Genomic DNA, 27,112 nt, shown 5'->3' on the forward strand with positions numbered 1-27,112 from the left:
CTTAAAAAGAATCAAGAACCCACAGTCCCACAATCCAGCGACAAAAAAAAAAAAATGTGTCAATTAAACGTTTATATATGTTGTAGTTACTGAAATTGTAACAAATATCTTTAATAAATGAAAAATTTTATCAATCATTTACAAGTTTAAATAGTTTATTAAATCCACAATGCAATAATTAACTGTCAAAACATACAAATAAATTAAAACAGATGTTGTAAAATGATGATGATTTATATAAAGGTAGGCCAATGTATTTATTTAATGCGTGTATATCCATTTCTATTCTAATAAATTTGTTTTACGTGTTTGACACAACAGAAGCTGCAACCGGAAAAAATGTATAAAAGGATTTCTTATTATACACCTAAGTGTTAAGTGATTCTTCTTCCTCTTGGTTGCATTTTTTACTTAGTGTTCTTAAAGTTCACTAAAATGCCATATAAAGAAGTGAAGACTGTTTTGTTATCTCCTCACCAAAAGAGGGCGGTAAACACACACGGCTTAATCAGCTACACATGAAGTAAACGCATATTCTGGAAATCCATCCTTCACAATCATGAACAAACAAATAAAAAGATAGATTATGGAACAGAAAAAAAAAGAGACTTGGAATAAACACACTCTTTAATGATAATATCTTACTATAAAAGAACATTTACCCTGTTTATTTTGTGTGTGGACGTCTTCAGGGTTAATGGCTGATGACTTCATTTCTGAGGAATTCTTTGCATCTCTGTAGGCTGTGTGTTGCTCTCCTTGGAGACAGAACATCAGATCTATTCCCAACTGGGCGAAAACGTCCAAAAATGTCCTGTTTACTCTGGTTCTGAAGCACAGCCAGAAAAAGACATGTTGAGCGGACGTCTACAGACACAAATATGGGCTTATGATCAAACTGACGGAAGAGGATCTTTCATAAGAGACAGAGAGAACATCCTGATAATAAGTAATTGGTTGGCCGAAGAATCTGTGTTCAACTGAACTGGATGAAAGGCTAAATTAGCATATTGTCACCTTCCTAATGTATTGGCTGTTTTTTAGTCGTTTTTTGAAGAAAGTGACTGGCAACAATAAAAAAAAAAGGTACTACCAAAAGACGAGTTAGGCCAAAAAAATTACATCTTTTTTGGAGATATTATAGAGCAGAGAGGTTTTTCTACCAAGGAGTCACACACACGTTATTGTCAGCTTGTCATAATTTATTCATATCTGAGATAAAAAAAATTATTGTAAAAACTGTGACTTTGAAAATGTTCTAGTACTTATCAATAAAATAACCGGGGACAGGACAATAAAAACTTTTTGTAGATTTTGGCAAGGAGACACAATATAACTCTGTGTGTAGTTTAAAAACAATCTGTAAAAAAAAAGATCATAAGTCTTTTTCTGTCCTATAAACTCCTCAGTAGAGGAGATAAGAGTCATTCACTTCAGCTTCACTTCAGCATCCAAACAAAAAAGTCTCTCTGAAGATTGCTGGACCAGATTTTGGTCTAACATTCAGATGGATCAACAAACCGTCTGCTTGTTGATCTGGGCAGCGTTTTACCTGCGCCCACAGTCTTTTCTGATAATGTGAAGGAGTTTGCGTCCCAGGCTTGACTTCCATGGTTTAACAAAACTCCTGGTGTTCACCATGAGCCGGCCAGTTTTCCAGTTCTTATGGCCAGCCACTACGTATTCATCTCCTGGGGAGGAGGACAAAAATGTCAGAAACGATCAATTATCCAGATACAAAAACGATACAAATGAGCACCATTAGAGAGAAGCCATCATTAAAAGAAACAAGTGTTAAACAACTACTGCTCCAGCTTGAGCTTTCCTTCTTCTCCTTGGTGTTTTCTTAAACATTACAACTATTTTATATATTATACCATATATTGCTTTGACCTTATTCCTGTTGGAAAAAAAGTCTGGGCCATGACTAAAAACTGGGTCTGTGCCAAAGGTTAAAATAAATCATTAAAAGGCTCCGAGTTATTATGGCATTCGTGACGATGCTGAATGGACGTAGACGCCGACGCTAACCTGGATTGAGGATGGGACACGTACAGCCTCGGACAGTCCAAGACTCGGGAAACAGTGTGACGTTTCCGTGCTGGATCTTCATCTGCGGGTTCTGCTGTAGAACCTTTTTAATCTTCGCCTCCACCTCGGCATGGGAGCCTTTATCATGAGCGGACATCACCTTCACCACCAGAACTGCAACACAAACAGTAGATTTTTAAAGAATCTGTTAGAAATTTTATTAAAGTCCTGCTGATATCTGCCTGTGAAACATATCGGTATTTTTGCTGGGTGGGAGTTGTTGTTTTTTTTTCTTATACAGTCAGTTATTTTTAGTTGAGACTAATTTCATTCATACAGACTTCTATGATAAACAACATCTGGATTCTTTCTTTTGGGTTGAGTCGTTTTGGGATGCCGTCAGATATTTTAGGTCACTTGAAAGTAAAAACCACAATGAAACAACTAATTTTCCTGTCTGATAAACCTTATGCTCACAAACAACACGTCAGCGTGAAATGATGTCACTGTACCGGTACTGTGGGTCAGAGCTCACTTCAAACTCCCCTGAGTTTCAATAAGCAGCAAATAATTATCTCACATTGTCCTGTTTCAGTTCTTTTGTGTCTGGAAAATAACTTTTTTTCCCACCGTTTCCTAAATATAGTCATATTCAATAAATTAGAATATACAGCCCAATGAGCCTCATTTGTCAGATTAAAAGTACTTTTAATCTGATAATGAAACATACTTTTCATTATGCCCACGTTTTATTTTGTTGTTTTTTGTAAAAGCTTTCTTATTGGTCTGATGTGTATTCACTCTAAAAAAATGTATCTACTTAATGTGTTTCACTTGGTGAAAAGGTTCCTAAAATAAACGGGGTTTTTAATAATATTCTAATTTATTTTCAGTGAGATTTGGCTACAAAGACAAACTTTTTTTTTTACACCAGAGCATTTCATTGAAAAAATATATATAAATATTAATAAAACAGCTTAGGCATCCAAAGTTTATGCTTCTTTTTTTTATCCATTTGCATTTACTTTAATAATATCAACACTGCCAACATGCAACACCTCATCTTTTTCTGCAGGTTTTTAATTACATCTGAATTATACGGCTGCCTGCCCTCTGTGTAATGGCTGTCTTACACAGCTCTGAATAATTAAAGATTTCTGCTTACCATAGTCAAACTTAGCTACGCAGAACCATTTAGGGCTGCCCAGGGTACCTTCAAGGCATTCACATTTCTCTGCAGCACAAAATAACATAGCATGATCCATATTCAAAGGTACTTTCTTCAACAGATTTCTGGATGGAAACAGGTGACTAGTTCCTCACCAGAGTGGTGCAGTGCAGAGAAAAGCTCCTTTGCTCTTGATATTGCTGTCTCACCATCATTGCTGCCGTTTCCTGGGTTTCCAGCAGCTGCATAGAGGACCTCAGCACCTACGCTGCACAGCAGAGGTAAAGTCGATTAGACGCAACACTATTCAGAGTTAATACAGAAAAAACAAAAATCTCCCTTCACAGTATGTATTGCCCTATCTTGATTTATTTACGCTGATTAATACGAATACGTTTAGGCTCTCACCCAGATACGCAGTCGCCGGTGTAGGGGTCGCAGTCTCCCGTGCAGTCACATGGACGGCAGCCATATTCGTGAAGCCCCCAGTATCCCATTATGCACTTGTCACAGTGGGGGCCTCCCACACCAGGCTTACAAGCGCATTCCCCGGTGCTGGGGCCACAGATGGTGCCACCAGCTGAGAGGACCGAGCCAACAGGGTGGCAGGAGCAGGCTGTGAAGCAGACAAGTACAGAAGTCAAGTGCATGTTGATACGTCTGAAATGTTTGCAACTCTGGCACAGAGTACAATGAGAATTACATGATAGTAGGGGAGGAGGGCTGGGCATTTATCGTATCGTTTCTCACTCATCGTGATCAATTTCTTATGATGAGACTTTTGATTTATCACCGTCACAATGAGTTCCAATTAATGATGTGCAAAACCCAACAAAACTGTCCACATCGCCAGGATTGATAGTTTTACTATTTTCGTCACTATTTGTTCAATGAAAGCACCAATAGATATCAATACATTTGAATATAGAGTTACCATGTGGAGCTTTGGTAGCAAAGACAACCTGAGAAAATACAAAATGCCTTTTAGAATCAATTACATCATCGATAGCTTCGGATTAGAAATATGACTTTAGTTGGATCATCTACAACGTGTTTTTTTTATTTATTTATTTATTTTTTTTATGTAACTCTGAAACAGATAGTTTGTAACATTTATAATAAGCTACATAGTAAAATGTTTAGTTTTGGAAAAGGTGGTTTTCCCAGAGCAGCATTCGTGCAAGAATGACCGATTAGCATGATGACATAATTATTGTGTAGTGGGGACATTTTTTATAAACTAGCAATGTGGGGAAAACAATGAAAGTCCACTTAGAAAAGACTGGAGTTTCAGTGTTTTGATACAGTGGAAAGTAATGGACGCTGCACCGAGAAGCGATTAGCCGGATTCCTCCTTGATTCTCCAAACTGGGATCATTCTGACTTTTGTCTACTGCAGGTGAGTCACCGACTGCTTCAGCAGCTACCTGGAGGAATGATTAACGTGTTTTCAAAGGACGCAATGAAAACAAGCTTTACGAAAATCCGAAGTCTACTTGTTCCACTTGTGTTCCAATCTCCCAAATTTGTGACAAATGTTCTTTCCAAAAATGGCAAAAATAGACAAATGCAGCAGCATTCCTTTGGAGGGGGCGGTGAAAGTAAGAATGGGAAAAATGTGCCCAGATGGACCATGAGAAATTCCTCTGCTGTCGGACGTTACAGTCACGTTCCCAAGCGGTGACGCAGTTGGCTCAGGAGGGACAACGGATATCACAGCTTAAGATAAGGAAGGGGTCATCCTGTCACATGCTCCTATCGGGGAGATCAGCGTGCTTTAATCTGGAGGCCAACAGGGAAATCAGCCTCTTAATGAGGCTTTTCTGCTGCCGTCCATTTATGGTGCGAGGCCAAAGGAAGGTCCAGTCTGGACAGGTTCACGTCAAATGCTCTTACGTTTGCAGGAGTCTGGTGCGGTTTTGGGACGGCTCGGGTCTCTGTAGAAGCCCCTCTTGCAGTTTTGACAGTGACGGCCCTCTGTGTTGTGGAGACAGTGGTCGCACACGCCCCCTCTCCGCCGTCCCGTAGCTAGCCACAGTCCTCGACTGAAGTGGCAGCTCCTGGCGTGGTCGTTGCACTTGCACTCTGCGTTCGATCGGAAACGCACAGGTCAGTAAAAACATGGTGGTCAACTTTTTTCACTTTTTGCCTCAGTAAAATGCAACCTCACTGCATTTTATTATCATTTCATGCAGTTGACAAACACAAAGCTATTCATCACTGTGAAGCGGAAATTGACTTTATTGTGCTTAGCCCCATTTACTCAGATACCCCTAAAATAAAAGCCAGCGAAACAGAGCACCATGTTAGTCTAACTTGTAAATAAAGTAACGCTGACTGTAACAAAATCTTTTCAAATACGTTTTGTGACGATCTTGACAAATCAAAAAGATGGCGGTGTCGACATCATGCCTCGTTATCATCAGAGGCAGGGAATCTGGACGGAATTAAATACGCCATTTTGGGAGGAAACGTGTTAGGGCACATGTGTCAAACTTAAGGCCCGTGGGCCAAATCTAGCCCGCCACAGCTTTTTATGTGGCCCTCTAGATTCTAGACTAAACATTAAGTGTGCTTAAATATTATGTTATCAATCACATCAATGCAATTTTTATCAGTTTACTGCCAGATTATATCAATCAGTCCCTCCAGTTTCTTGAGAACTATTGTGGAAATTCACGCAAAATCAACAAATCCCCAACTTTTTTGCGCTAATACTTGAGAGTTTATTTCAGAATTTTCTCAGATTGTCAAAAACTTTCTTACTTGTACTAAACAGCCTTAATTTAATTACAGTCCATGATCTATGCAGCGAGTAATAAAATGTCGCATTTACGGTCGCAAATACTGCAAATTTTTCCAAATTAGTACCACAAGCAATTTGATTTTTATTGCAAAAAAATCACAAAAAGAATCACAGAATCCTGGGGGGACTGAAAAGATCTTTAATAATATTATTTAATTTTAAGAATTCATTTATATTTTAAGAGTTTGTGATCAGGTTTTATCAATATATTCTGGAACAACCGGCCCTTTAAGAGCTTTCCTGATCTTGATTTGGCCCTAAACAAAAATGACTTTGACATCGCTGTGATAGAGGCTTCAAATGGCTTGAAATCGGGTCAAAGGTTATCCTTCAAGCAGCAAAATGTCCCTAAATAGGAAACCTGAGGTTGTTTCAATAAAGACATGTACTAGAATGGCCTAGTTAAAGTCCAGATATAAATCTAATTGATAATCTGTTGGAGAACCTTAAAGGGGCAAATTTACCGAGAAGAAACCAATAATTCTAGTCTGTAAAAGTGGGAAGTCAGTAGAAAAATATTCCGAAAGACTAATTCTAGTAGAATTGAATTGTAATTGCAGGGGGAAAAAAAGACAAATACTGATTAATTAGTCTGTAAATGTGTAAACCACGCCTTAAAGATTTTATATTTTTGAAATAATTTTCGCTTCACTTCACAAATGCGCAGCACTCTGTTAGCATTTTGTGTTAACATAACACATTTACGCTTACGGCTTTTGATGCAACAAACCATAACAAAGGTCATGGGGTACGAACACATTCGTGACGCAATCAGAGGCTGAAAGCTCGCATGTGATTTACGACACCCAATTCATTTTCAGGATGTGTCAACATGCAGATGCTCCCAATCTGCTTTCGACTTTCTAGTCCCATCACTCACTCTGGCATTCGTGTGGTGTACCCATGATGCCGTTGGCCGCCTGCCACGGCAGGTCATTGTAGAGAGGGGCACAGCGCTCGCAGTGGTCGCCGGCCGTGTTGTGTCTGCAAACGCATTTGCCATGGACCTGCCAATCGGACAAGAGACAGGAAATGATTTTAAGACATTTGGAAGTCGGATTGCATGTGCGCCTTCTTCAATAATCCTTGCGTTAGAGTTTAGAGCCGCCGCCCTCCTGCTGTAGCATTGCAACATTTGCACACCAGCTTTATTTACACCGAGTAAAAAGGCAGCGTGGCACATCTAAACTCCTTTAAGTTTCTTGCCAATAAACCAGTAGGCTGCAGAGAATGAAACACCCAAGATTAAAGGTCGTTAAAGTCTTAGGCTCAATACTATAATTGAGATTTCCACATCGTTAAGACCCTGTAATGGTAGGTAAAACAACGGCTTGACGTCAAGTCTTCACTTCATCTCTCAGCTCAGGCAGCACATAAAGAGAGTCAGAGTCGGTCTTCACTAAATCGAAACTCACCACACTGCTGGCCTTTTCCGGGCCGGGTTGATAGCCTCTGGCGGGCACGCAGTGGTCAGCGTGTCCGTTACAAAGGCAGCTGCCTTTGACAACAAAATCATAGATAGCGTAGTGGTCCGTCGGGAGAGAGTCAGCTCCCGGATGTTTGGTCTGGCACGGGCACTGCTGTCTCTGCAGGAGACGAACTCTGAGGTTGGTGACAGTGAGCTGGTTCTGGGCAGCTAGTCCGTAGGGGTCCACCGAGCGCCAAGGGGACAGGCCTCGGTAGATTACCTGAAGAGCAAAGGACAGGGCAAGATGAAAACCAGACTTATAAAATGATCTATAAAATAAGTTTGACAAAAACAAAACTCGTGTCTCTTACAGTGATTGAAAAATGCAATTTCTCAGAAAATTACTGTATAAGCCACAAATATATATATATATATAAAAAGGTCAACTTGATTTATATGTCAACATCCAAGAGTTTGAAGAGTTGAGAGGCACAAAATTCAAGTTGTCTGAGGTTTAGTGAGTCATTTTCACAGTCAAAGACAATTGGCAGAGCCGTATCATCTGCTGTTTTTGGTTCAGTGTTTTCATAAGACCAAAGTCACTGCAGCTGCCTTCCAGTACTGCATCGTAGACTTTTCAGTAGGTCCACATTTCTGTATGAAAATATTATTTTACTGGTTTTACATAAATTACTCATTTTCCAAGAAACTAGACTTTGCATTTTTGTCAACTCTAAGCCGTGATCTTCACAATTAACAAAAATAAACACATGAAATACATCGGTCTGTGTGCGATGAACCTATGTGTACTACTTTCACTTTTTTTTTCTCTGCAGAATTTGAGTGCATTACTTTTATGTTTCTCATACACAGTAAGACGGTTAGAGAAGAGACTTTCTCACAGTAGACACGATGAGTGAAGTGGAATTGTTCCCACAGATTTAACAGAAGGAGAAGGCCCATTAAACAGCATGTGAATCTGCTGATTAGAAAAACTGACAAATGCAAACATAATAGGTTTGGTATGTGCTAAGACACACAAAAAAAGGTTCAGTGACTTCAAACTTGTCCGTCAAAAAGCTGCAAAGCAAAGATTACAAGGCAAGCTGATTATGAACCAAATCCCTATGAGCTCAATAGTTCTTCTGAGGAAATAAAAAAAGAAAGAAAGAAAGAAAAGAAGAATTAATTTCTTCCATCTGTTGCCAACTGTGACCTGCTTGTGAATCAGACATTTTTGTGTCTCAAACCTCTGGAAAGGTTAATAATGAAATAAAAAGCCGGACTGTGGCTTTATAGATGTGCATGTCTGAGCAGCAGGAGGTTTTAGAGAGAGGAACCTGTCTGGAAGGACTCAAAATCAACATTCATGCAATAAACAGAGAGCAGCAGACGGCGTCTGCTGCTACTGGGTCAGGATGACAGGTGGACACTCGCATCCCTGTCATATGACTTTTCTTTCTCTTTAAGATCTCCATTTTCTCTCACTGTACATTTAACTCAGAACCTTTTACTTCCTAAATTCCCTAAGCTAATATGGATTGACAGCTTCTTGCAAAAGAGTTTTTATCACCTTAAGTTTTGTCACATTTGGACATGTTTTATTAGGATTTCCTGCGATAGACGAAGAAACAGTAGTGAGTAATGTAGATTTAATTAAAAACTGAAAAGTGTGGCATGCGTTTGTTACCAGTTATCTCATTTTCATGGCATTTAAAATGGAAATCTTTTTTCTCAAAGTAATAATTGACCATATATACATTTAAATTTTAGTGCTAAGTCTGAGAAAGGTAAGCTAAATATCAAAGAATTTAATCTTTTTGCATTCAAATTTTACACTTGGCGCTCCATACCTGTTTCTATGCACACATTTCTCTTCATATTCAGACAGAAGTGTCTGAAACTTTCAACAGAAAACATCTAGCAATGAGTGTTTAGCTTTAGGCATTTTTTTCCTTGCCTGTTTTCTGTGTTTCAGGACTATAACCGAAATCAGCTGCAGAATTTCAGTATTTTATTGTGCTCTATTTTGGCCCGCTGTTGCATGCTAAAGGGACCCTCACCTCTCCTCTGGTGCAGGGGAAAGCTGCTGAGTATTTAGAGGTACATGTCGCCCCGTCTTCCTCGAGAGGCAAACCCTCAGCCAGGCCGAACATCTTCTCACAGTCCTGGGCAAAATATCTGAGGGTCCTCCATGTGCGTCCAAAGTCCTGGGAGCGCTCCAGCAGCATGGCAGCGGGGCGGGGGGAGCGGAACACCAGGATCAGGTGAGTGAAGAGAAACTTGGTCTCCAGGTCCAGCCGGAGCGCCTCCTCCTCCTCCTCCAGCCCCCCAGCAGACTGCCACCAGGTGTCCGGGTGGCGGAACGAGGAGTCGCTCATAGCCGAGGCAGGGTGCGCCTGTGCGGGCTTGGCGGCGTTGCAGCGGGCGCATTTAGCCGCGGAGCAGGACGGCTTGCCGCGGGGCCCGGCGGTCTGTTTAAAGAAGCAAAAGCGCTCCGAAGAGTTGGAGCCGCAGACGGACTGCGTGTGCAGCACTCTGCCCGCAGCCAGGTTACCGATGCCGGGGTTGCAGGCTCGGTCAAGGCAGCGGCTGTGTCCACCTGGGCTCTTCACTTTAGATTGTTCTGGTGAGAGAAAGTGGGTGGAAAAAAGTAGCAAATATTTTATCCTGGGTAAAGAGTTTATTCCAATTTAAGTTAAAAAAAAATTCTGTAACTCACCGGCTGACAGAGAGAAAGATGAGCACGTCAAAGTAAAAGCTAATAGAGTCCCCAGTCTCATCCTGCAGGACAGGTAACTTCCACAAACAGTGAAATAATCCGCTGCAGAGCATTTAAAGGCTGGATTTAGGAAAACCACGCATTAGTTACATTAGTTACCTCCTCCTGATTTAAAGAAATAGTTTCGAAATATTTGCAGAGCTGAGATCACATCTATGTGCGGGGATATGTAACCATTGTTAATCCTGATATTGTTTTAGAGCCCCGCGGTTCATATCACGTCATTCCAGGATTCAAGATTCTCAGTGGAAAGTTTCATTGACATTAAGCACTGAAGGGCATTAGCTCCGCCCACCTCAGACCACGCCCACTATATCTCTTATAATAAGACTATAAGAGCTATAGCTCCTCTAACCAAGCAAATAATAAATCTTCAACGTTTTCTGTCACACTAAAAATACTTTTTTGATTAAAAAAAAAAATGTTTTATAAAATGCAGTGCAGCCAAGTGTCTTCAAAGATATCTTAAATAATAATTGGAGACCACCTGTGTGTAATTTTAGTAATTTTATCTCTATGAACGCAGCTGTTCTGTGAAAGTCTTAGAGGTTTGTCAGAGACATATTAGAGAAAAAACAGCATCATGAAGACTAAGGAACACAGTCGACAGGTCATGGACAGAGTTGTGGAAAGATTCAAGTTTTGAAACGAAGAGTAAAGCTTTGAGCTGCACCAATACACAGACATCCTCCTAATCTAAACCTTTACACTCTCACATTTTCACATCATTTTAATGTTATTTTTGTAACAACATGGACTAAATATTCACCTTGAATTTCTTGCTCAGAATGTCTGATCTCCATCAAATCATGAAAACACACAACGCTGAAACTGTCTTTCTTTTTTCTTTCTCCAGAGTGATATTGGCCCGTTTCACTACGGTACTTTTTTGGCATCTACTCTGTTACAGAGTCTATTATCTATTTCATAACCTTTGCACTTATCAGTTAGGGTTTGAAATATCCTAAAATAAATGTAGTTTCTCTAAAGAACATTCTGCACGCATAAATTCAGTTTTATTGTGTTGTGTATGTTTTATTTATTTTTTTTGGCATTTTCACAAGAAACGTCGACAATTCAACTTGAATCTGAACATTAAATTGTTTTTGTTTTTTTTAATGAAAGCACATTTATTCAATGAATTAAAACCCAAATTAAAGAAGGGTCAAATCTCAAAAAGGAGCAGTATAACATTTAAATCAGTAAAAAAAAAAAGAATCTGGAAAATCAAATACTTCAGTGCTCAATCTTTTTTCTATAATCATCCAGACCTGGACAATTCTTTTAAAAAAAATCATCAATGCTTTTTAAGATTTTATGGGAACCTCAAGTTTTCTACAAGCCTTATGGTGAAAACAGAAAAAATGAGATTCTCTGGCCAACATGCGAAATATTAACACATCAACCTGAACATGGATACGAGACGATTTCCAATTATAACACATATGGGTTTGTGGCTGTGAAAAAGTTCAAGGTGTTGTTTATGACTTTGGGAGGCGTTTTTTTTTCTCATTTGAACAAATCAGTGGCATTAGAACAGAACGTTCCGGCACAACGCGAGATTCATCTGTGACCAACATGCTGTAAGGAGAAGCTTTAAAGCTGCTACTGGTATAAAACATTAACTGAGACGTGAAGATTGCCTCCACATTCCTGAAACGTATCATTAGGACTACCTGGCATTTATTAACCACACCTCGTCTGTCTCCTCAGACAGACAACAGCCCTGGACCTGGGGAGCAGCACGACCCTTGACCCATTAATCATGCGGCTGCACGCATGCCTTCTGGCCCGGTTATGGATTTCAAAGTGACATCACCTGACGGAGTCCAGAAAGATTTTGTCAAGATAATTAATACAATCTGCACATGTTTAGTTTGAATACACAGCCTGGGTCTGCTCGCACTGTGACAACTAGCCGTTTTGTTAAATAGCCTCGCAGTCGTCAAAAGATGACGTGGTGAACATTCATAGGTTGTTTTTTTTTTTGTTTGTTTTTTTTCCCCCCCAAAGCGTGACATTCCTGGGATTCTGCTGCTCTCGTCATAACGACGCTTCAAAAGGAAACAGGCTTGATCTTGGAGTGTTTCTAGATTTACATGGTGCATTTAGTTTTTCCCAGATCATTTGTCGCATAGCAGACCTCCTTTTTTTTTTTCTTTCCCCCTTCAAGTTCCAAGAGATCACGATGAAAACTGTCTCAGGAAGGATGTCTGATCTTGGCTGATCTGTGTTGTATTCCCTTGGCTGGAAGAAAGCTCTGCACATTACAAGCAACTTCCTCTTGCTCTCCAAAACTCCCAACATTTACCCATAATAAGAAGAAAAAATATGGAGTGGAATATGACTAACAGCCACAATTATTTAGGGAAGCTGACTTGATTTTGTTCAAAATTTGCTCAATCTGGCCATCAAACTGAAGCTTAGGAATTAAAGTACTCTAATGTTTGATTTGACTTGTGCGTAAAACTTTATGGAGATTCAGATTAAGTTGCTCAAAAAAAAAAAACTCAAATATATCGATATTTCAATCTCATTTTCGACCTTAGCTGCTTCTAAATGTTGTCGTCGTCAATTCTTTGTCGTTGGATGATCTGAGGACGGGAGAAATGGATCCACATTTGAATGTTTTGGTTCAAAATCTTAACCAAGCAACAAGAAAAGGTGAGGAGAAAGTTTTAAAAAGCGATTTTTTTTTTTTGTACAACCACCTGTAAAGCACGGTGACGGCTCTGTCATGGTGTGGAGTGTGCCTACGCTAGGAGTCTTGATCAGCTTTTTGCTAAACTGAATGGCATTATAAAGATTTGTATCCATTGCGTTCCATTACAACACATCTAGATAACTACATGTTGATTTCTAAGCTGGAGAATGACCCCACGTGGACTGAAGGTTCGCGATACAACAGTCTTCTGCTTGTCTCCAAAGAGCTTTAAGAAATCTTAGGCATCTAGACCGGCAGTCTGAGCTCCAGGTCTGGAATCTTAAGAAGGTTGGTTCAAATACATACTACATACTAATGTTAATTATTAAGTTCATTAAGTGCATCTTTTAGCGGATACACAAGTAAAACACTTCAAATAAGTGATTTTTGTACATGGGTTCAGTTGCTAAAGTTCAACGGTACGTTTTAACATGAAATATTTGCAGTATGATCTCTGTTGTGCCTGCTGTGTTGTCCTTGACCAGGCACATATGTGTTGCAGTGGTCTCCTCGTGTAATGCCTCAGCAAGAATGCCAGACCTGGGTCAGACTGGCCAGCTTTATTTCCAGACTGTAAAAGGCGATGCTTCCCTCCTCTTTCACGCAGCCTTGTCACCTTCAGCTCACTGAACCCTAGCGAGAAATCTTGTCCACACTTGTGCAGAAGCCAGACAAAAAGCCAGACATGCGACATCATAACTGCTTTCCTTCTCATCTCATTTTATGATGTTTATCTTTGGCAGATGTCACAGTCTATGTTATTTTTTTCTATCTTTGTCTGCTCTGTTTTTAACACAGAAGGATTTTATGTTAAACTTGTGGGTAAAATGCGGGCAGTTCTCTTATAATATTTTTGTTGAATCGGACGCAGTTTGGTTCGATGAAATAGACAAATTTTTTAAAATGAGTTAATCTCTGGTTCCTACGAATAACCTACGAAAAATGTCAGAAATGTCGCTACTATTAATTGTGTTGAGCCGTCAGCGCTATTATGAGTCCCTTCGATAGCTCAGTTGGTAGAGCGGAGGACTGTAGAGGCTTACAGCTGAAATCCTTAGGTCGCTGGTTCGACTCCGGCTCGAAGGAGACGATATTATTTTTGTTCATTGCGATGAATGCTTTTGGTTAACACTGACAGCTGTTTTTACACTACTATGACGCAACGCACGAACCTGAGTATATAGGTTGCCCGTAACACGTTAGCAGGTTTTACCATAAGGTGAAGGTGTGTTTGCCTCTGTGTGTGAAGGATTACTGTACAGTGCTTAAAAGGCTGACCTTTACCCTCAGGTAACATATAACTGACTGCCTTTCGGTCAATCACAAAGCAGACTGTAAGTCTCGTACATCGTTACCTTCAACACCAGCATGTTATCAGGTGCACGCATGTGCTTAGTTTCTTTCGTGGTTACGTTTCTAATTATAGTTTTGAAAAATAGAGTAGAATAAAATAGAAATATCCTTTGTTGTCCCACATTCAGGGAAATTCAGCAGAAAAGTCAAGTCAAATGTATTTGTTTAGCACATTTCAGCAACATGGCAGTTGAAAGTTGCTTTACGCAACAAAAGAGAGTAATTACAATTATAATTATCTTTGTTAAGCAACCACTTTATGCCACTGTTTCGTTTTTTATTGAGAAATGTACGAATTATGTTTCTTTGAGCAATTTTATTTTGAAGGTCTTCTATTGCGTGCAGTTTTCCACATGTCTACGTAACGTGCTCTCCCTCACATTGTCGCAAAGCATTGAGAAGGTATGTCATATTTAGAGAAATTGCTCCGGCTGTTTCTATAAATTTTTTTGTAAACATTATATTCTATGTTATTCCACTTGGACGTTATTCACTGGTTAATTTAAAGTGTTACTGTGACTATTGGCTATATGTGAAAATATGTTTTATTTACGTTTTATGCTCAGTGGGCGTCCTTTACAGCCCCCTCGTGGCGAGTGCCTGTAATTGCGCTTCATTTGTTTGGCTTTTATTATTTGTGTAACAATAATTTTGTTTCATGTAGGAGTCAGAAGTGCACATGAAATCCAAAAGACAGCCAATGTGTGGTTTTGTTGTGCTCTGCAGATATATGTATCATGTTTAATTTTAAAGGGAAGTTCAAGTTATTTCATTCAAGATTTTTAAGTCTGCTAAGTGTGTATTAAAAATGCTTAGTTTAAGCAGTATTGTAAATTAAAAGTTTTATTTTGTTATTAAAAATCAAATGAGAAAATACTTTCTTAACGTTTCTAAACTCCTGGGAATAGTTGCTTCTTTCTTGCATAGCAAAAGTTAATGTAACACTAATAACACACATTGTTGCCAAGCATTGTGGGGGAACCGGAAGTTCACATGAAACCCACAAGACAACTGATGTGTGTCTTTATCTTTTTTTTTTTTTTTAAAATAAATGCAGAGCAAACAGTACACCCATGTGTTGGTCTTCTGTAAGTATCTCTTTCACAATCACTTTGATGATTATATCTTATTCACTTACCACGTAGAGCCCTTAAACAGACCCTAAATTAAAAGGGTCCTTATCTAAAAAAAAATCTCCACGCTGTCTCTGAAATAGGTTAATATGGACACCTAGTGGTGCAAATGTGAACTGAACGTAAAATGGTGATAACAAATGACAAAAAAATAAAAATAAATCCTAGCAAAGCTTGTAATCAGAGGTGAGTAAAACAGTCAGCGATTAACTACTTCTTCCATTGACAGATTATTTCACTTATAACGACATTTTTTTCCATGTTGTAAGTACAATAATCTGCCAATGGAACAAGTACTTTTTCATCAATATTAAAGAATTTCTTTACTTAAAATAAGCTCCTATATCTTCCTGAAAAGTTCCAGTTAATTTTGCCTCATCTCAATTGTATTAAGATATTTGCACTAGAAACTAGATTAAGATTTTGTGATGAAAATGTTCTGAAGAGATCAAATGTAAATGTTTGCGTATGTTTGAATATAACTTATTTAATGAGTTATAGATGATGAAGGGTTTACAGTTGCAGATATGATCAATCAGGACACTTATTGTAGAAGTAACAATGAAACATACAACAATTTCATCCATCTGTCCATTTTCTAACACCCTTGTCCCTAGTGGGATCAGGAAGGGTGCTGGTGCCTATCTCCAGCTAACGTTCCAGGCGAGAGGCGGGGTCACCCTGGACAGGTCGCCAATCTGTCGCAGGGCAACACAGAGACATACAGGACAAACAACCATGCACACACACACCTAGGGAGAATCTAGAGAGACCAGTTAACCTGACAGTCATGTTTTTGGACTGTGGGAGGAAGCCGGAGAACCGGGAGAGAACCCACGCATGCACAGGGAGAACATGCAAACAAGACCCAGGGGTCGGGAATCGAACCCAGGACCTTCTTGCTGCAAGGCAACAGTGCTACCAACTGCAGCCCCAACAATTTCATGAAGTTAGAAATATAACAGAGAAATGTGATAATCTAGCAAGAGAAGTGCAATTTAAAACAGACGGATGCATAAACATCACATAGCAGCAAATTACACACAAAACAATTTTATTTATGTCAACAAAGCCTGAAACTGAAGAGGCTATAAAAACTACATTAGCAACCGTAGTCAAGAGTAATGCAAGTTGACTGCAGTGCTGTCAGGGTAAGTATAGAAAATTACAAAACTTAATTTTCCAGATAATAATACCATTTGTAATGTATTTCTAAGTAAGCAACGTATCGCCACAGATTTTCATGTCAGGAATCTTCCACTGTCTTACTAATAATTAGTCTTTGTAACAATGTTTATACTTTTGGCTTTTTGATCAGTAAAAATGATTCAAGCAGAACAGTAAGAAAACAGAGTGAACTTGATTTGAAGCTTTGTTTCACTCGTGACGGACGCGCTTCCTCGGTGACGCGGGGGGATCCAGGGAGAAGGCAGTGGGGGAATTGGGTCGAGACTCTGGGATGTATTCAGTCTGATACTTGTCAATGTAAGGCTTGGCCACCTTCCACACCTGAGATTGATAAGAAAACATTTTCAAAAATCTTTTCCTTCTACTTCACAAATGTGGGATTTTTTTTTTCTTTTACATCAAATTCCACTAAGATACATTGAGATTTTTGGTTTTGACTCAACAAAATGACCTAAACTTCAAATATTTTAGCCTCTTGCCTTCTGGTCCAGCAGGAGACGGTGAACAGCTTCGATGTCTGGCGACATGAATCGGTCTTTCATCCATGGCCTGTTACAGTACAAGAAAATGAGGAAATAGGAGACAAATATACTATGTGTATATACTTTTGTGGGCTTGAGATCCATCTAACTTACTTGACAACGGTGCGCACAAGATCGTAGACCTTCTCCAGCGGGGTGGTGGTTCGAAGAGGGCGGAGGAACTCGATACCCTGGCAGGCCGCCAGCAGCTCTATGGCAAGAACTGATCACAAAAATCATGTTAATTGTGCTAAAGTGTAGAATATCTTTATGTGCGTATGTTTTGGGGTAAAAGTGGGCTAATCAAACCGACTTCTAATGTCGCTTCATTTGGTCATTTATACAACAGCTTCCTGTTAACTGCCAGGTCATGGTCGCTTCTAACATTACAAAACAAATACATTGTTGACTTGAACCAAATCTTGTGTAGAAACAACCCTGACCGACAAACTGTTTCCACTCCACGGCGTGTTACAACCTTTGAGGTAACGGAGTGAAAATGAGTGAAAAAAACAGCCAGAATCTGAAATTGTTCTTCAGAAAGGATGAAAATGTATTTAAGTCACTTTGAAAGATTAAAAGAAAATCTGGCAAGTATTAAGACATAAAGCATGACTCAAATTTTTCACTGAACTGCATTTAACCACTTAACCCTCATACAATGGAGAAACAGCAGGCGGGCGTTCCATTGCAGGTTAAGGGGTTAATAAACTTTTACTAGACTCGACTTACTTAACCGATATGCAAATATGCTGTTGTTGCATTAACCTACTTTAGCCTTCTGGTTCTGGTCTGCGTCCCCATAATCAGAACCAAACATGGAGTAGCAACATTCAGTTTAGTGATTGCTCCACTAAGTTGGAACAAACTTCCAGAAAACTGAAAAACTGCTGAAAGACTAAAAACCCATTTGTTTAACGTTGCCTTTATCGGTATTAACTGAAACATCATTTTAGCCTGTATTCCAACTTTTCCATACTTTGTCTGTTTCATGTAAAGCACTTTGAATTATCTTGTTGCTGAAATAAACTTGCCTTTCCTGTTGCTGCAAATTCACAGTGAACTTTTAATTTTATAGTTCAAGAAATAAGTGAGACCTTTGGAATTTTATTCTGAAAAACCATGTAAAACAAAAAGAAATCTACACTATGACTTTTTAAAGCACTGTCTGAACATTAATTTATTATTACTTGTGTTGGTTTTTCTTCTCTAGTAGGATATTCTGGATTTAGTATTTAGATTTGCTGTGAAATATTCCGGTCAGAGCCTTTCACCTTGCTCCACATGTTCCACAACCCTCAAGGCTTTCCGAGCGGCCCAGCCTCCCATAGACACATGGTCCTCTGTAGCCGCGCTGGTGGACAGGGAGTCCACAGACGAAGGGTGGCATAAAACTTTATTCTCTGAAACTAACAGAAATAGATGTCAAAATGAGTTTTTAACTGAGATTTAATGATTAAGAAGAAGCGCAAAAAGGGATTTTGAATAAAAAATGTTTTAAAAATGTGCATTTCCTGCGAAAATGCAGTGTCAATGCTGTTTCTTGCAGAAATGCAAGAAAGCAGCAGAAAAAAGAAAAAGTTTCCAGAAGCCAAATTGAAACTGTACAAGAGTTTAAAAAAAAAAAAACTTTAACTCAAAGCAAAAAACCCACCCACAGACAAATTTGTGCATAACACTGTTCACAAAGCACATCTGTTTATAAGCGAATATGGGGAAAAAGGCTAAAGCTAGCTTTTCTAGCCTCTATAACCGTAACCTAGAGGCTAATATTAGCTTCTAGGTAAGGACTTACAGCAACATACTCAATTCAGTGTGAAAAAAATTCTAAAATCTAAAATTAGCTAGAAAAAGGCAAAATAAGCTAAAGTAATAATGATAGCATCGAGGCTAGCGCTAGCATGCTGATCCACAGTATTCCATGCGGTGTGAAAGAACAAAAGAAGAAGAAACGCAAAAAAATGCAAGAAGAAACATTACAAAAGTTAAGCACTGACTAAATTTAGTAGACTTTCATAAAATGCAGACCAAATAATTTGATCAAAAATTTCTGCCCTCATGCCATTAGGGTTGGAAGGAGGGTTAGAATTAGGATTTCATGAAATATGTAATAGATGTGAAACAGCTGAATTAAGCATTTTAAAGTTTGAACGGCGTTTTTAGCTGAAGTGGAAATAGCTAGCTGTGTAAGAGTGCAAAGTTTTTAGCAGAACTTCCTCAGAAATTATGCAGTGTTTCATTAATTTCAATTGGGCCCAAGATGATCACAAAAAGCTTAATATTTCATAAACCATAGACGATGTCAATACCAAAAGACATCGTCCGTAATGTCCTGAATGAGCAGATTGTGGTAAAAGTTGAATGACTGAAGCAGCACACAAGGATGCAGAAGTTAAGTGGGGAAAAAGTGAAGATGTTACCTAAAATTCTCAGGTAACATTTTCATTTGTTATATTCACAAACCAACCTAAAGAAGCGGCGGTGCAGTGGGCAATCATGAAGCCTGAGTTGAGGCCGCCCTCATTAACAAGGAAGGCAGGCAGCTCACTCAGTGAGGGGTTACATAACCTCTCAATCCTCCTCTCGCTGATGGAAGCCAGCTCATGGACAGCGATGGACAGAAAGTCGAGAGCCTTTTAGAAAAAAAAATATGGCATTAGGAGTTAATTACTTCCTCAAAGGTCATGAGGCTGTTTTATTACCCACAAACCTTTGCTGGATATTCTCCATGGAAATTCCCACCAGAAATGGTTTCACCTCTTTCTGCAAATACCATCTTGTACGGCCGTTAAGGTAAAAAAAAGTGGAAGTCCATGTGCAATCTTAAGTTATTTTTGAAAAAGTGTGATCTTCTTGGAAGACACTTATTGTTTCATGGTTACATGACACTGAAGGATACAGGGTTGTCTGTAGCGCTGTTGATTTCTGTGTTGATGATGTTCTGCACAAACATTATTGTGTCATTTGCTATTCCATGCACCTGCATACAAAGACATATGCTAATCAAAAAACAAATCCAAACACCACATATTTAAATACAAACTTGAATCAATTCAAAGAGAAATATCTAAAACCAAAAGGTCTAAAACATGTTTTCGTTAAGTTCTGATAATTTAGCAAATAGAAACAATTTTGGTAATTGTAACTAAGCCAACACAAGAGAAGTTTGATCTAATTTAACTCCAGCCAGTGAGCAAAAAATGTGTCTTGTTGTGCAGCGCATGTAAACTTATGGTTTAAACTGCTTTCAAATCTTCTGAGAAACTAGGTTTTGGCTTTTGTCATCTGCAAACTTACGAAATCAAAATTAACCTGAGTAGTAAACGTCTGCAGTAAACCTCCATAGTTTCACTTTTTGAATTGCTGACGTTTCTTTTTGTCTTTTCACTTAAAGTCAGATTTATTAAGACACACCTGTAAATGATCAGAATTCTATTTTTCTTTTACCCTGATTACTAATGATGATAAATACCAAGTACTAAATCTTAGTTTGTTTTTACTATATGCTGTGAAAGCATATAGTAGGGCAATAGGGAAAGCAACCAGGGCAAATAATTGGTTCAGAATGTCTTGTAACTTTATTCCCAAATTAGGTGAAACTTATATGACTTTAACTTGGAAGATTTCTGTTGCTTAGCTTCAACTTTTTGCTAATCTGACTAATTAAACAAAATTTGACCTGAAGTTACCTGAGGACAGCAGCGCATGGTGTAGGCATCCTGGACCCTGTCACAAAACCTATGACTCTCTGAAAATAGACATTAACATTACACATATGGACATGTAACATAGCAACATAACCATGTTTTCCTAAATCCACATGCACAAAGACACCTTGACATACCTTATTATGGGTAACAAATTTGATGTGTATTACTATTTTAAAAAGTGGGTTCATTAATTAATGCGCCCATTGAGTTTGCGTCGCTCTGCTAACCTGCGATCTCAGATGGATGGTGGTCAGAGTCCAGCAGCGAACGAAAGCGTAGGGCAACTTCCGTCTGGCCTGGATGGGGACGCAGTGAATGGATGTCTGTGGGAAAACGACAATGTGTTGGCATGAATTGTGGGTAGATCCACGTCAAGTAGAAACTTTGACGTGGATTTATCCACATCTGCTCTTCCTGCTGTTGCTCACCGCTGTCAAAGGCCTTAGTGGTTCCCTTCAGCACCTCCAGCGTTAGAGCAGCAACGATATCCGCCTGCTGGGCGATGGCCTGGGCGCGCTCCACCGCCTCCGCCCCCAAAGAGGTGATCATCTGGGTACCGTTGATCAGAGCAATGCCCTGGGCGAAGGACGGACAGAGGAAACTGCCTATTTGTTTTTGACACGTTTACGAGGTGGTGGACAGTGGGAATATAGGGCCTGAGCTAACAATTATCTTAGCAATTAATTAATCTATCGATTATTCTGACAATCCATTAATCAGATGGAAATTTCTGCAGATACTTCATTTAACCACTTCAGTGTTTTTAGTAGTAGAGATACATAAGATCCAAATAAACAAATAATTAAATTCCTGTTTTAAACAAAATAAGCATTTTTTTTTTTCCTTTAAATGTGGTAACGCAGCCTTGTTTTAGTGTAAGCTTTATTATTTGTAGGAAAGGATGCATCTGCATCTTCAAACATCAACATGTGAAAATCATTCAATCAATACAGTGTAGGGATGATCTGATGACAGTTTTTTTATTTTTACTTTTATTTTTTTACAGAATTTCAACCCAATAAAGTCAACTACATCACTTCTGAGGTTCTGGTTAGAACATATTTACAAAGTTTTTCATTTCATTTTAAATCTTAAATGATCTTAAATGCAAAATATATAAAATTTTTGTACAATTTTGGCAACATATCTTTTTTTCTAACCTGTATACTTCAGTTCACAGTCAATCAATCACTGACTTGTTGGACGATTATTTCAATAATTGATTCATCACCTTTAATCCATCATCCCTATTAAATGCATCAACTCAGTCATTTCTCATCAAAATAAATATGACATAAATCTGGGCATTCCAATGAATTTTTACAAGTTTTCTTTTTTAGGTATGATGATGGATACGACCTCAGTGATTTTTAATAAACAAAATTAGCTGCACACTAGCATCTACTGTAATTTTGTTTTTAATTCTCACAGGTCTAAATAATGGATAAATGCTCAAGTAGTAAAAGAATGGTTCAAACGTTTCATTAGTTCAAGTGGCATTCATGATGACTGCCCGTACACTTAAGCAAACTGTATTTAGGTTTTATTTATTTTATTTTAAACCTGTTTTTTCATAAATAATTTAAAAATAGATAATTGTCTGTCTGTCCCACTTAATATATGAAAAACATAGCATCCTGTAATGTCAGAACAAGTTGTGTACTTTGATTCCTTAATCTCAGATAAACAAATACTACACCACGTGTATATTTTTAAATGTTACCTCTTTGGGTTTCAGTGATATTGGCTTTAGTCCGTGGGCCTCCAGGACCTGACCAGGAGTAAAAGGAGACAGAGAGTGTACAAAGACAGGGGTCATCAAAAAGCAAACATGTTTCCCCATTGGACCTAGCAACCTTTTACTTTTCCAAGAACGACCCTCATTTCCTTTAGTTATCATTACAGAGCTGATGTGTCGAAACTATGGAAAGGTGACTGTACATATTTGGCATCTGCCCATCCGCTCTTGGGGGACCACATTTTCCCTTCTCCCATCAGTCCCAGGGCAAGGTGCGAGAGGGGGGCCAAGTCTCCGCTAGCTCCCACCGTCCCCTTCTCTGGAACGAAGGAGAGGCAGGAGGCTGCATGGGGGCAAGGTAAGTTGGAGAGAAGGATTAGTCGGAAATCAACTCTGAGCCTTTTAAAGAAGTGATCAGAATAGCAAATCAGCTTGGGTAAAATTATTTGGCATCTGATGGGTCTAGTTGAAGCTTACCATTGAAGGCCTGGATCATGGCTTGAAGGGTTTCCAGAGAAATCCCGCTGTGACCTTTAGCTAAAACATTGATCCTCAGAGCGAGCAGCATGCGGGTCCTCTCGGGACTCAATGGGTTCCCCAAACCTACAAATCACAGCAAAAACTCTAGCGCTTTTCCAATTGCAACAAAGTCCAACATATTGAAGGGCTCAGAAGTGTCAATCTCAAGGCTTTACAGATTTCTACCTGCTGAGTGCGACCGCACCAGGTTTTCCTGGAGTTCCCTGTGGAGCAGAAAGTGCGTGGCACATAAAAGAGGATCGTTCTGCATCAGTTTACAGAGATTAAACCAGAAAAGGTTGCCTTTACTTGAGCTTGCTGACAGGAATGACAGTTCGGGCAAATTTGCCAAAACCTGTCGTTATTCCGTAGACAACTGCAGGAACGACAGATGCAGAGAAAAAAGTTCATGGTGGCATCAAATTGTGGGAAAACGAAATTCTGCGATCACTGATTTACAGCAAGCTCTCCACAGTTAATCAGTTGTCAAATGCGGGTTTACCTCGGTTTTCTTTGACAATGGTGTCCAAAAGTTCTCGTGATTGCACAACCTTTTTCTCTGCCTCCGGAGTTAGCTGGAAAAAAAATTTTGGTGGAAGGAGGGTGGTCAAAGATTTACCACAGACAGAAAAAACACAACAGTGTTTGATCATTACCTTTATCTTGTAGAGTCCTCTGCCTAAGTTGACCAGATCAGTGGAAGTCAGGCTGTTGCCATCCAAACTAATGTACTGCACAAGAAAAATGTGTGTCACAAAAACCAAATTTGACATCCTTTTTTAGGTGTTCAACAGAAAATATACCTACTTCTGCGGGTTCTTTGTATGCAGCTGTGCTGTTTTGAAGTCTAGTTAAGAATACACTTTATCCAAATGTGTCTATGTTGTTGCTACTTGGATTTACTTTAATGTCTCTAATGTCTGTTTTGCAGGTCTAAGGATACATATTCGAAACTCCAGGCTCACATGGGATGAAGTCGGAAGACATGGTGTCTCCCTCAATTGCTGGAAGCAATTTAGGAGAAAAATGATATTAAATGTAAAAAAATCTTTGAATTAAGCAATACTCATATGTACAGTTAGGGTTGTCTTGCATTTAAGCCTAAAGTCATTACCAAGTTCAACAAAGTCATTATCCTCCAGCACATCATCGATGGTGTCATCCGCGTCCAGCAAGCCCAGGCCCTGGCACCTGCGCACTAAGAACCGCGTCTCCTTCACAGACTTGATGCCGCCGTTGTCCGGTTTGTTCTTTATGTACCGCTTCAGCGCTTCCTGTCCGAGCCACTGGATGCTGTTGGAGGTGTCCCGGCAGGCCACTGCCACCCATTCATCTCGGATGTGGACGGTAAAGCGAGGCATTGCGGGTCAGCGAGGCTCGGCCGCAGTGAGCGCTGCGCTCTGGGCTCCCAGGTTCCACCTTCAGCCGAACGCCTCCCCAACACCAATCAGATGCGAGCTGAGGGAGGCACGCCTCGCCGGAATAGCACCTTTTGTTGTTGTTGTTTTTTTTCTTCTTTAGAGACCAGTGACCTCCAAAGGTCGTTCACATAGATGTTTGATCTCATCGACCAAATGCGGTTACAACAAGCCAAGGGGGAGGAGGCCTTACACGGGGATGTGCTCCAGTTTGAGGGAAAATGACTGTTGTAGCAGAAATTATTAACCCTGGCAAAATGAAGTTAGAGAATCACTATGTGAATATCTTTTGTAATTATGACAATTAATATTCAGGAAGGTCTTATACGATCACATGATTCCAGAACCATTTTTGCTAAATCTTTAAAAACTCAAATGAGGCACGCCGGTGGCACTACCTATGAAGGGTGGCCTCGGTCCTAGACGCAGCCTGTCACGGGTTCGAGTCCCGGCCAAGTCTTCCCACCTACCCTACCTGTGAGGTAAAGGCCGCTACAACAAAAATAAAAGAACCTGCTAAAACTGTTAGCACATTCATGTAATTATAAATGAATCGTTTTAGACTGCCTTTCTCCCAGAATAAACATAGTGTCAGAAAAACCATTTTTCAAACAAATATTTATTCAAAAGTCAAACACTGATCACTTCGGTCCAGTTTCCCCCCCATTATTTGTATCAACTTACTGCGTCGGGGCTCATTTTTCATGTTGCCTCTGAGGTGGAGATGTGAACCTTCAGATCTGGTTGACAACCTTGCAGGATTCCGGGGGGCTGGTGCCGAGTGTCATTGGGCAAGAGGTGGGGTTGATAGTCCATCACAGGGAAAGACATAGACTTGCAGGACAAACAACTGCACACACACACCCCCCACCCACCCCCCCCCACACACACACAAACATAGGCACACATAAGGGCAATTCAGAAAGAGCGAGATTCTGGAGTTCCCAGAGAGAATATGAACAAACAGGAAAAACATGCAAACACAACGCAGAAAGACTCCAGGACCTTCAACAATGTTACCTACTGACGCATTGATAAAATATGCAATGTAAAATAATAATAATAATAATAATAATACAATCATGATGCAACGAAAACTGTTATCCAGTATTGTGTGACGCACAAACCTTAAACTTCATTCAAACTGCTGATTCAGTTCCAGATATTTTCTGGATTCATTTGATTCCTGTCCTCTTTTTACCGCTGCTGTCTCCTCCACCCTTTGATGAATGAACATCCATAACTTGCTGTACATTTATCAATAGGCAGTCTGGGGTGATTGTACTGCAGCATCAGCCTGTGTAGTCAGCTTCAGAGCAGGTTGTTTGCAAACTAGAGGTCATAATCATACAAGCAATGCAATTTAACTAAATGAAAAGATGAAAGAGAAAGTTGTTTTCTTTCTTTCACTGTTGCGTCTTAATTTCACCAGGAAATCTGCCAGAGAAGAATCTCAACAAGATTGAAACTTAAGCAGGGAACGATTATTCTGAAACTTACCCTTGTTGGCACATTAGAAACTTCCAGAAACTATTTTTTTTTTCTGTTCAAATTTCTATATCTGAAAAGACATAATTGTCATTTTCAACAGATTAACGAGCACAATGTCTCTGCCTGCTGGACCGCATGGTTTTCATCATGTTATATAATTCAATGTAAAGAAAAGTTTTTTTCTGCTTTGATCACTTATCTGTAGTGTTAAATAGGTCTGGGCACATAAAGCTTCTTCAACACTTTATGCATCACATAAAACTGCTGGAAAATGTTTCACCTGACGAAGCTGTAAGTGCTCAACAGTGCCCCCTGCTGATCAAATGACTACAATAAATTGTCAAGTCTCATCGTCACTTGCTGGATGGTTAAATCTTTGAAGTTGTTGCTTTCTGGAGATCTGAATCCACACGAGTATAAATTTATCTTTAATACATGTATTTCCGATATATTTAGAGTGAGTAGGGCTAAATAACCCATCAAAGAACCCTAGACTACAGGTGTTTTACTGCAAATATAAATGAAATATATATATTTTGTAAACCTATGTTTTAGGTTGCCCTGCTTTGTTCCATACCTTTTCTTAAATGGATTGCGATTTGCATTAGCATACACTTGATGAAATAACCCAAACGTCTAAATATACATTGTAACATAAACTGTAATGTTTTCTTAACTTGTTACCTGAAAATAATATGATCAGAGTATAGAGACACCGGGTGTGTGGAGAGTGTGGGGCATGTTTAAGATTTCCATACTGCTCTGCATTATGACTCCCTGACAGGACTGGCTTACAGTATCCAAGTATATATTCAATTTAGTTCTCTGTGTTGTTGTGTTATTGTTATTATTACACCCCAGAATTTATTTAACGTTTACTGCCTGAATTAATTTACAAGTACATAAAAACATGAACTTCTTGTATTTTTGCTGTTATGGAGATATTTCACTAAATTTGCATAGCTGGAGTACAACAAACATAATAGATTTAAATGTACATATTTAGGATGTACATTGGAAAATTTGGCATATAACCAAACATGCATCTCTGCACATAACAGCAACTGTTGTTAGACTTGTGGTGCTGCCCAGAGCAACAAGCCTTGTATGTATTAAAAACTACCACCTTCATAGAGCCTTTA

At 39.3% G+C, this 27,112-nt stretch overlaps 2 protein-coding genes and 1 non-coding gene across 5 annotated transcripts; 1 reads left to right on the forward strand and 2 right to left on the reverse strand.

Annotated features, from left to right (window-relative positions):
- Positions 1-137: 137 nt before the first annotated feature.
- Positions 138-10,425, reverse strand: LOC116710204 (netrin-4-like). The gene is made up of 10 exons (XM_032549100.1): positions 10,136-10,425; positions 9,477-10,039; positions 7,421-7,693; positions 6,886-7,012; positions 5,096-5,284; positions 3,608-3,815; positions 3,355-3,467; positions 3,197-3,265; positions 2,032-2,205; positions 138-1,691 (listed from the first exon to the last, which is right to left on the reverse strand). Exons 1-10 carry the CDS (start codon positions 10,194-10,196, stop codon positions 1,549-1,551), a joined length of 1,920 nt encoding a protein of 639 aa, XP_032404991.1. The 5' UTR covers positions 10,197-10,425; the 3' UTR covers positions 138-1,548.
- Positions 10,426-13,897: 3,472 nt separating this feature from the next.
- Positions 13,898-13,985, forward strand: trnay-gua (transfer RNA tyrosine (anticodon GUA)). Its single transcript is given in 2 exon segments — positions 13,898-13,934; positions 13,950-13,985. It is a non-coding gene; the product is annotated as a tRNA-Tyr (tRNA).
- A 2,437-nt stretch (positions 13,986-16,422) lies between these two features.
- Positions 16,423-25,309, reverse strand: hal (histidine ammonia-lyase). Of its 3 annotated transcripts, XM_032551305.1 has the most exons (22): positions 25,164-25,309; positions 24,878-24,971; positions 24,176-24,728; positions 24,005-24,065; positions 23,869-23,896; positions 23,718-23,792; positions 23,564-23,636; positions 23,371-23,437; positions 23,248-23,285; positions 23,020-23,145; positions 22,746-22,885; positions 22,528-22,575; positions 21,233-21,380; positions 21,032-21,127; positions 20,784-20,842; positions 19,994-20,074; positions 19,805-19,870; positions 19,562-19,727; positions 18,369-18,503; positions 17,209-17,317; positions 17,053-17,122; positions 16,763-16,894 (listed from the first exon to the last, which is right to left on the reverse strand). In XM_032551305.1, exons 3-22 carry the CDS (start codon positions 24,420-24,422, stop codon positions 16,763-16,765), a joined length of 1,965 nt encoding a protein of 654 aa, XP_032407196.1. In that variant the 5' UTR covers positions 24,423-24,728; positions 24,878-24,971; positions 25,164-25,309. The 3 variants fall into 3 exon arrangements, with proteins under 3 accessions (XP_032407214.1, XP_032407196.1, XP_032407206.1); XM_032551315.1 differs by lacking the exon at positions 25,164-25,309 and having other exon boundaries at positions 24,878-25,103; XM_032551323.1 differs by lacking the exons at positions 24,878-24,971; positions 25,164-25,309 and having other exon boundaries at positions 16,423-16,894; positions 24,176-24,422.
- Between the last annotated feature and the right edge of the window lie 1,803 nt (positions 25,310-27,112).

Source organism: Xiphophorus hellerii, chromosome 2 (genome assembly GCF_003331165.1).
Source record: "Xiphophorus hellerii strain 12219 chromosome 2, Xiphophorus_hellerii-4.1, whole genome shotgun sequence".
In the NCBI taxonomy this organism is placed as follows: Eukaryota; Metazoa; Chordata; class Actinopteri; order Cyprinodontiformes; family Poeciliidae; genus Xiphophorus; species Xiphophorus hellerii.

Bases quoted from the DNA above. Each gene is read 5' to 3' on its own strand.
- LOC116710204 (XM_032549100.1), bottom strand. From the start codon at position 10,196: ATGAGACTGGGGACTCTATTAGCTTTTACTTTGACGTGCTCATCTTTC. The intron at 5,285-6,885 runs GTGAGTGATGGG...GATCGAACGCAG, and splicing joins TACACCACACGAATGCCAGA to AGTGCAAGTGCAACGACCAC. The intron at 2,206-3,196 runs GTAAGCAGAAAT...TTTGTGTTGCAG, and splicing joins CGTAGCTAAGTTTGACTATG to TTCTGGTGGTGAAGGTGATG.
- hal (XM_032551323.1), bottom strand. From the start codon at position 24,422: ATGCCTCGCTTTACCGTCCACATCCGAGATGAATGGGTGGCAGTGGCC. The intron at 24,066-24,175 runs GTAATGACTTTA...AATTGCTTCCAG, and splicing joins TAATGACTTTGTTGAACTTG to CAATTGAGGGAGACACCATG. The intron at 18,504-19,561 runs GTTGGTTTGTGA...TATTTCTGTTAG, and splicing joins CTGCACCGCCGCTTCTTTAG to TTTCAGAGAATAAAGTTTTA.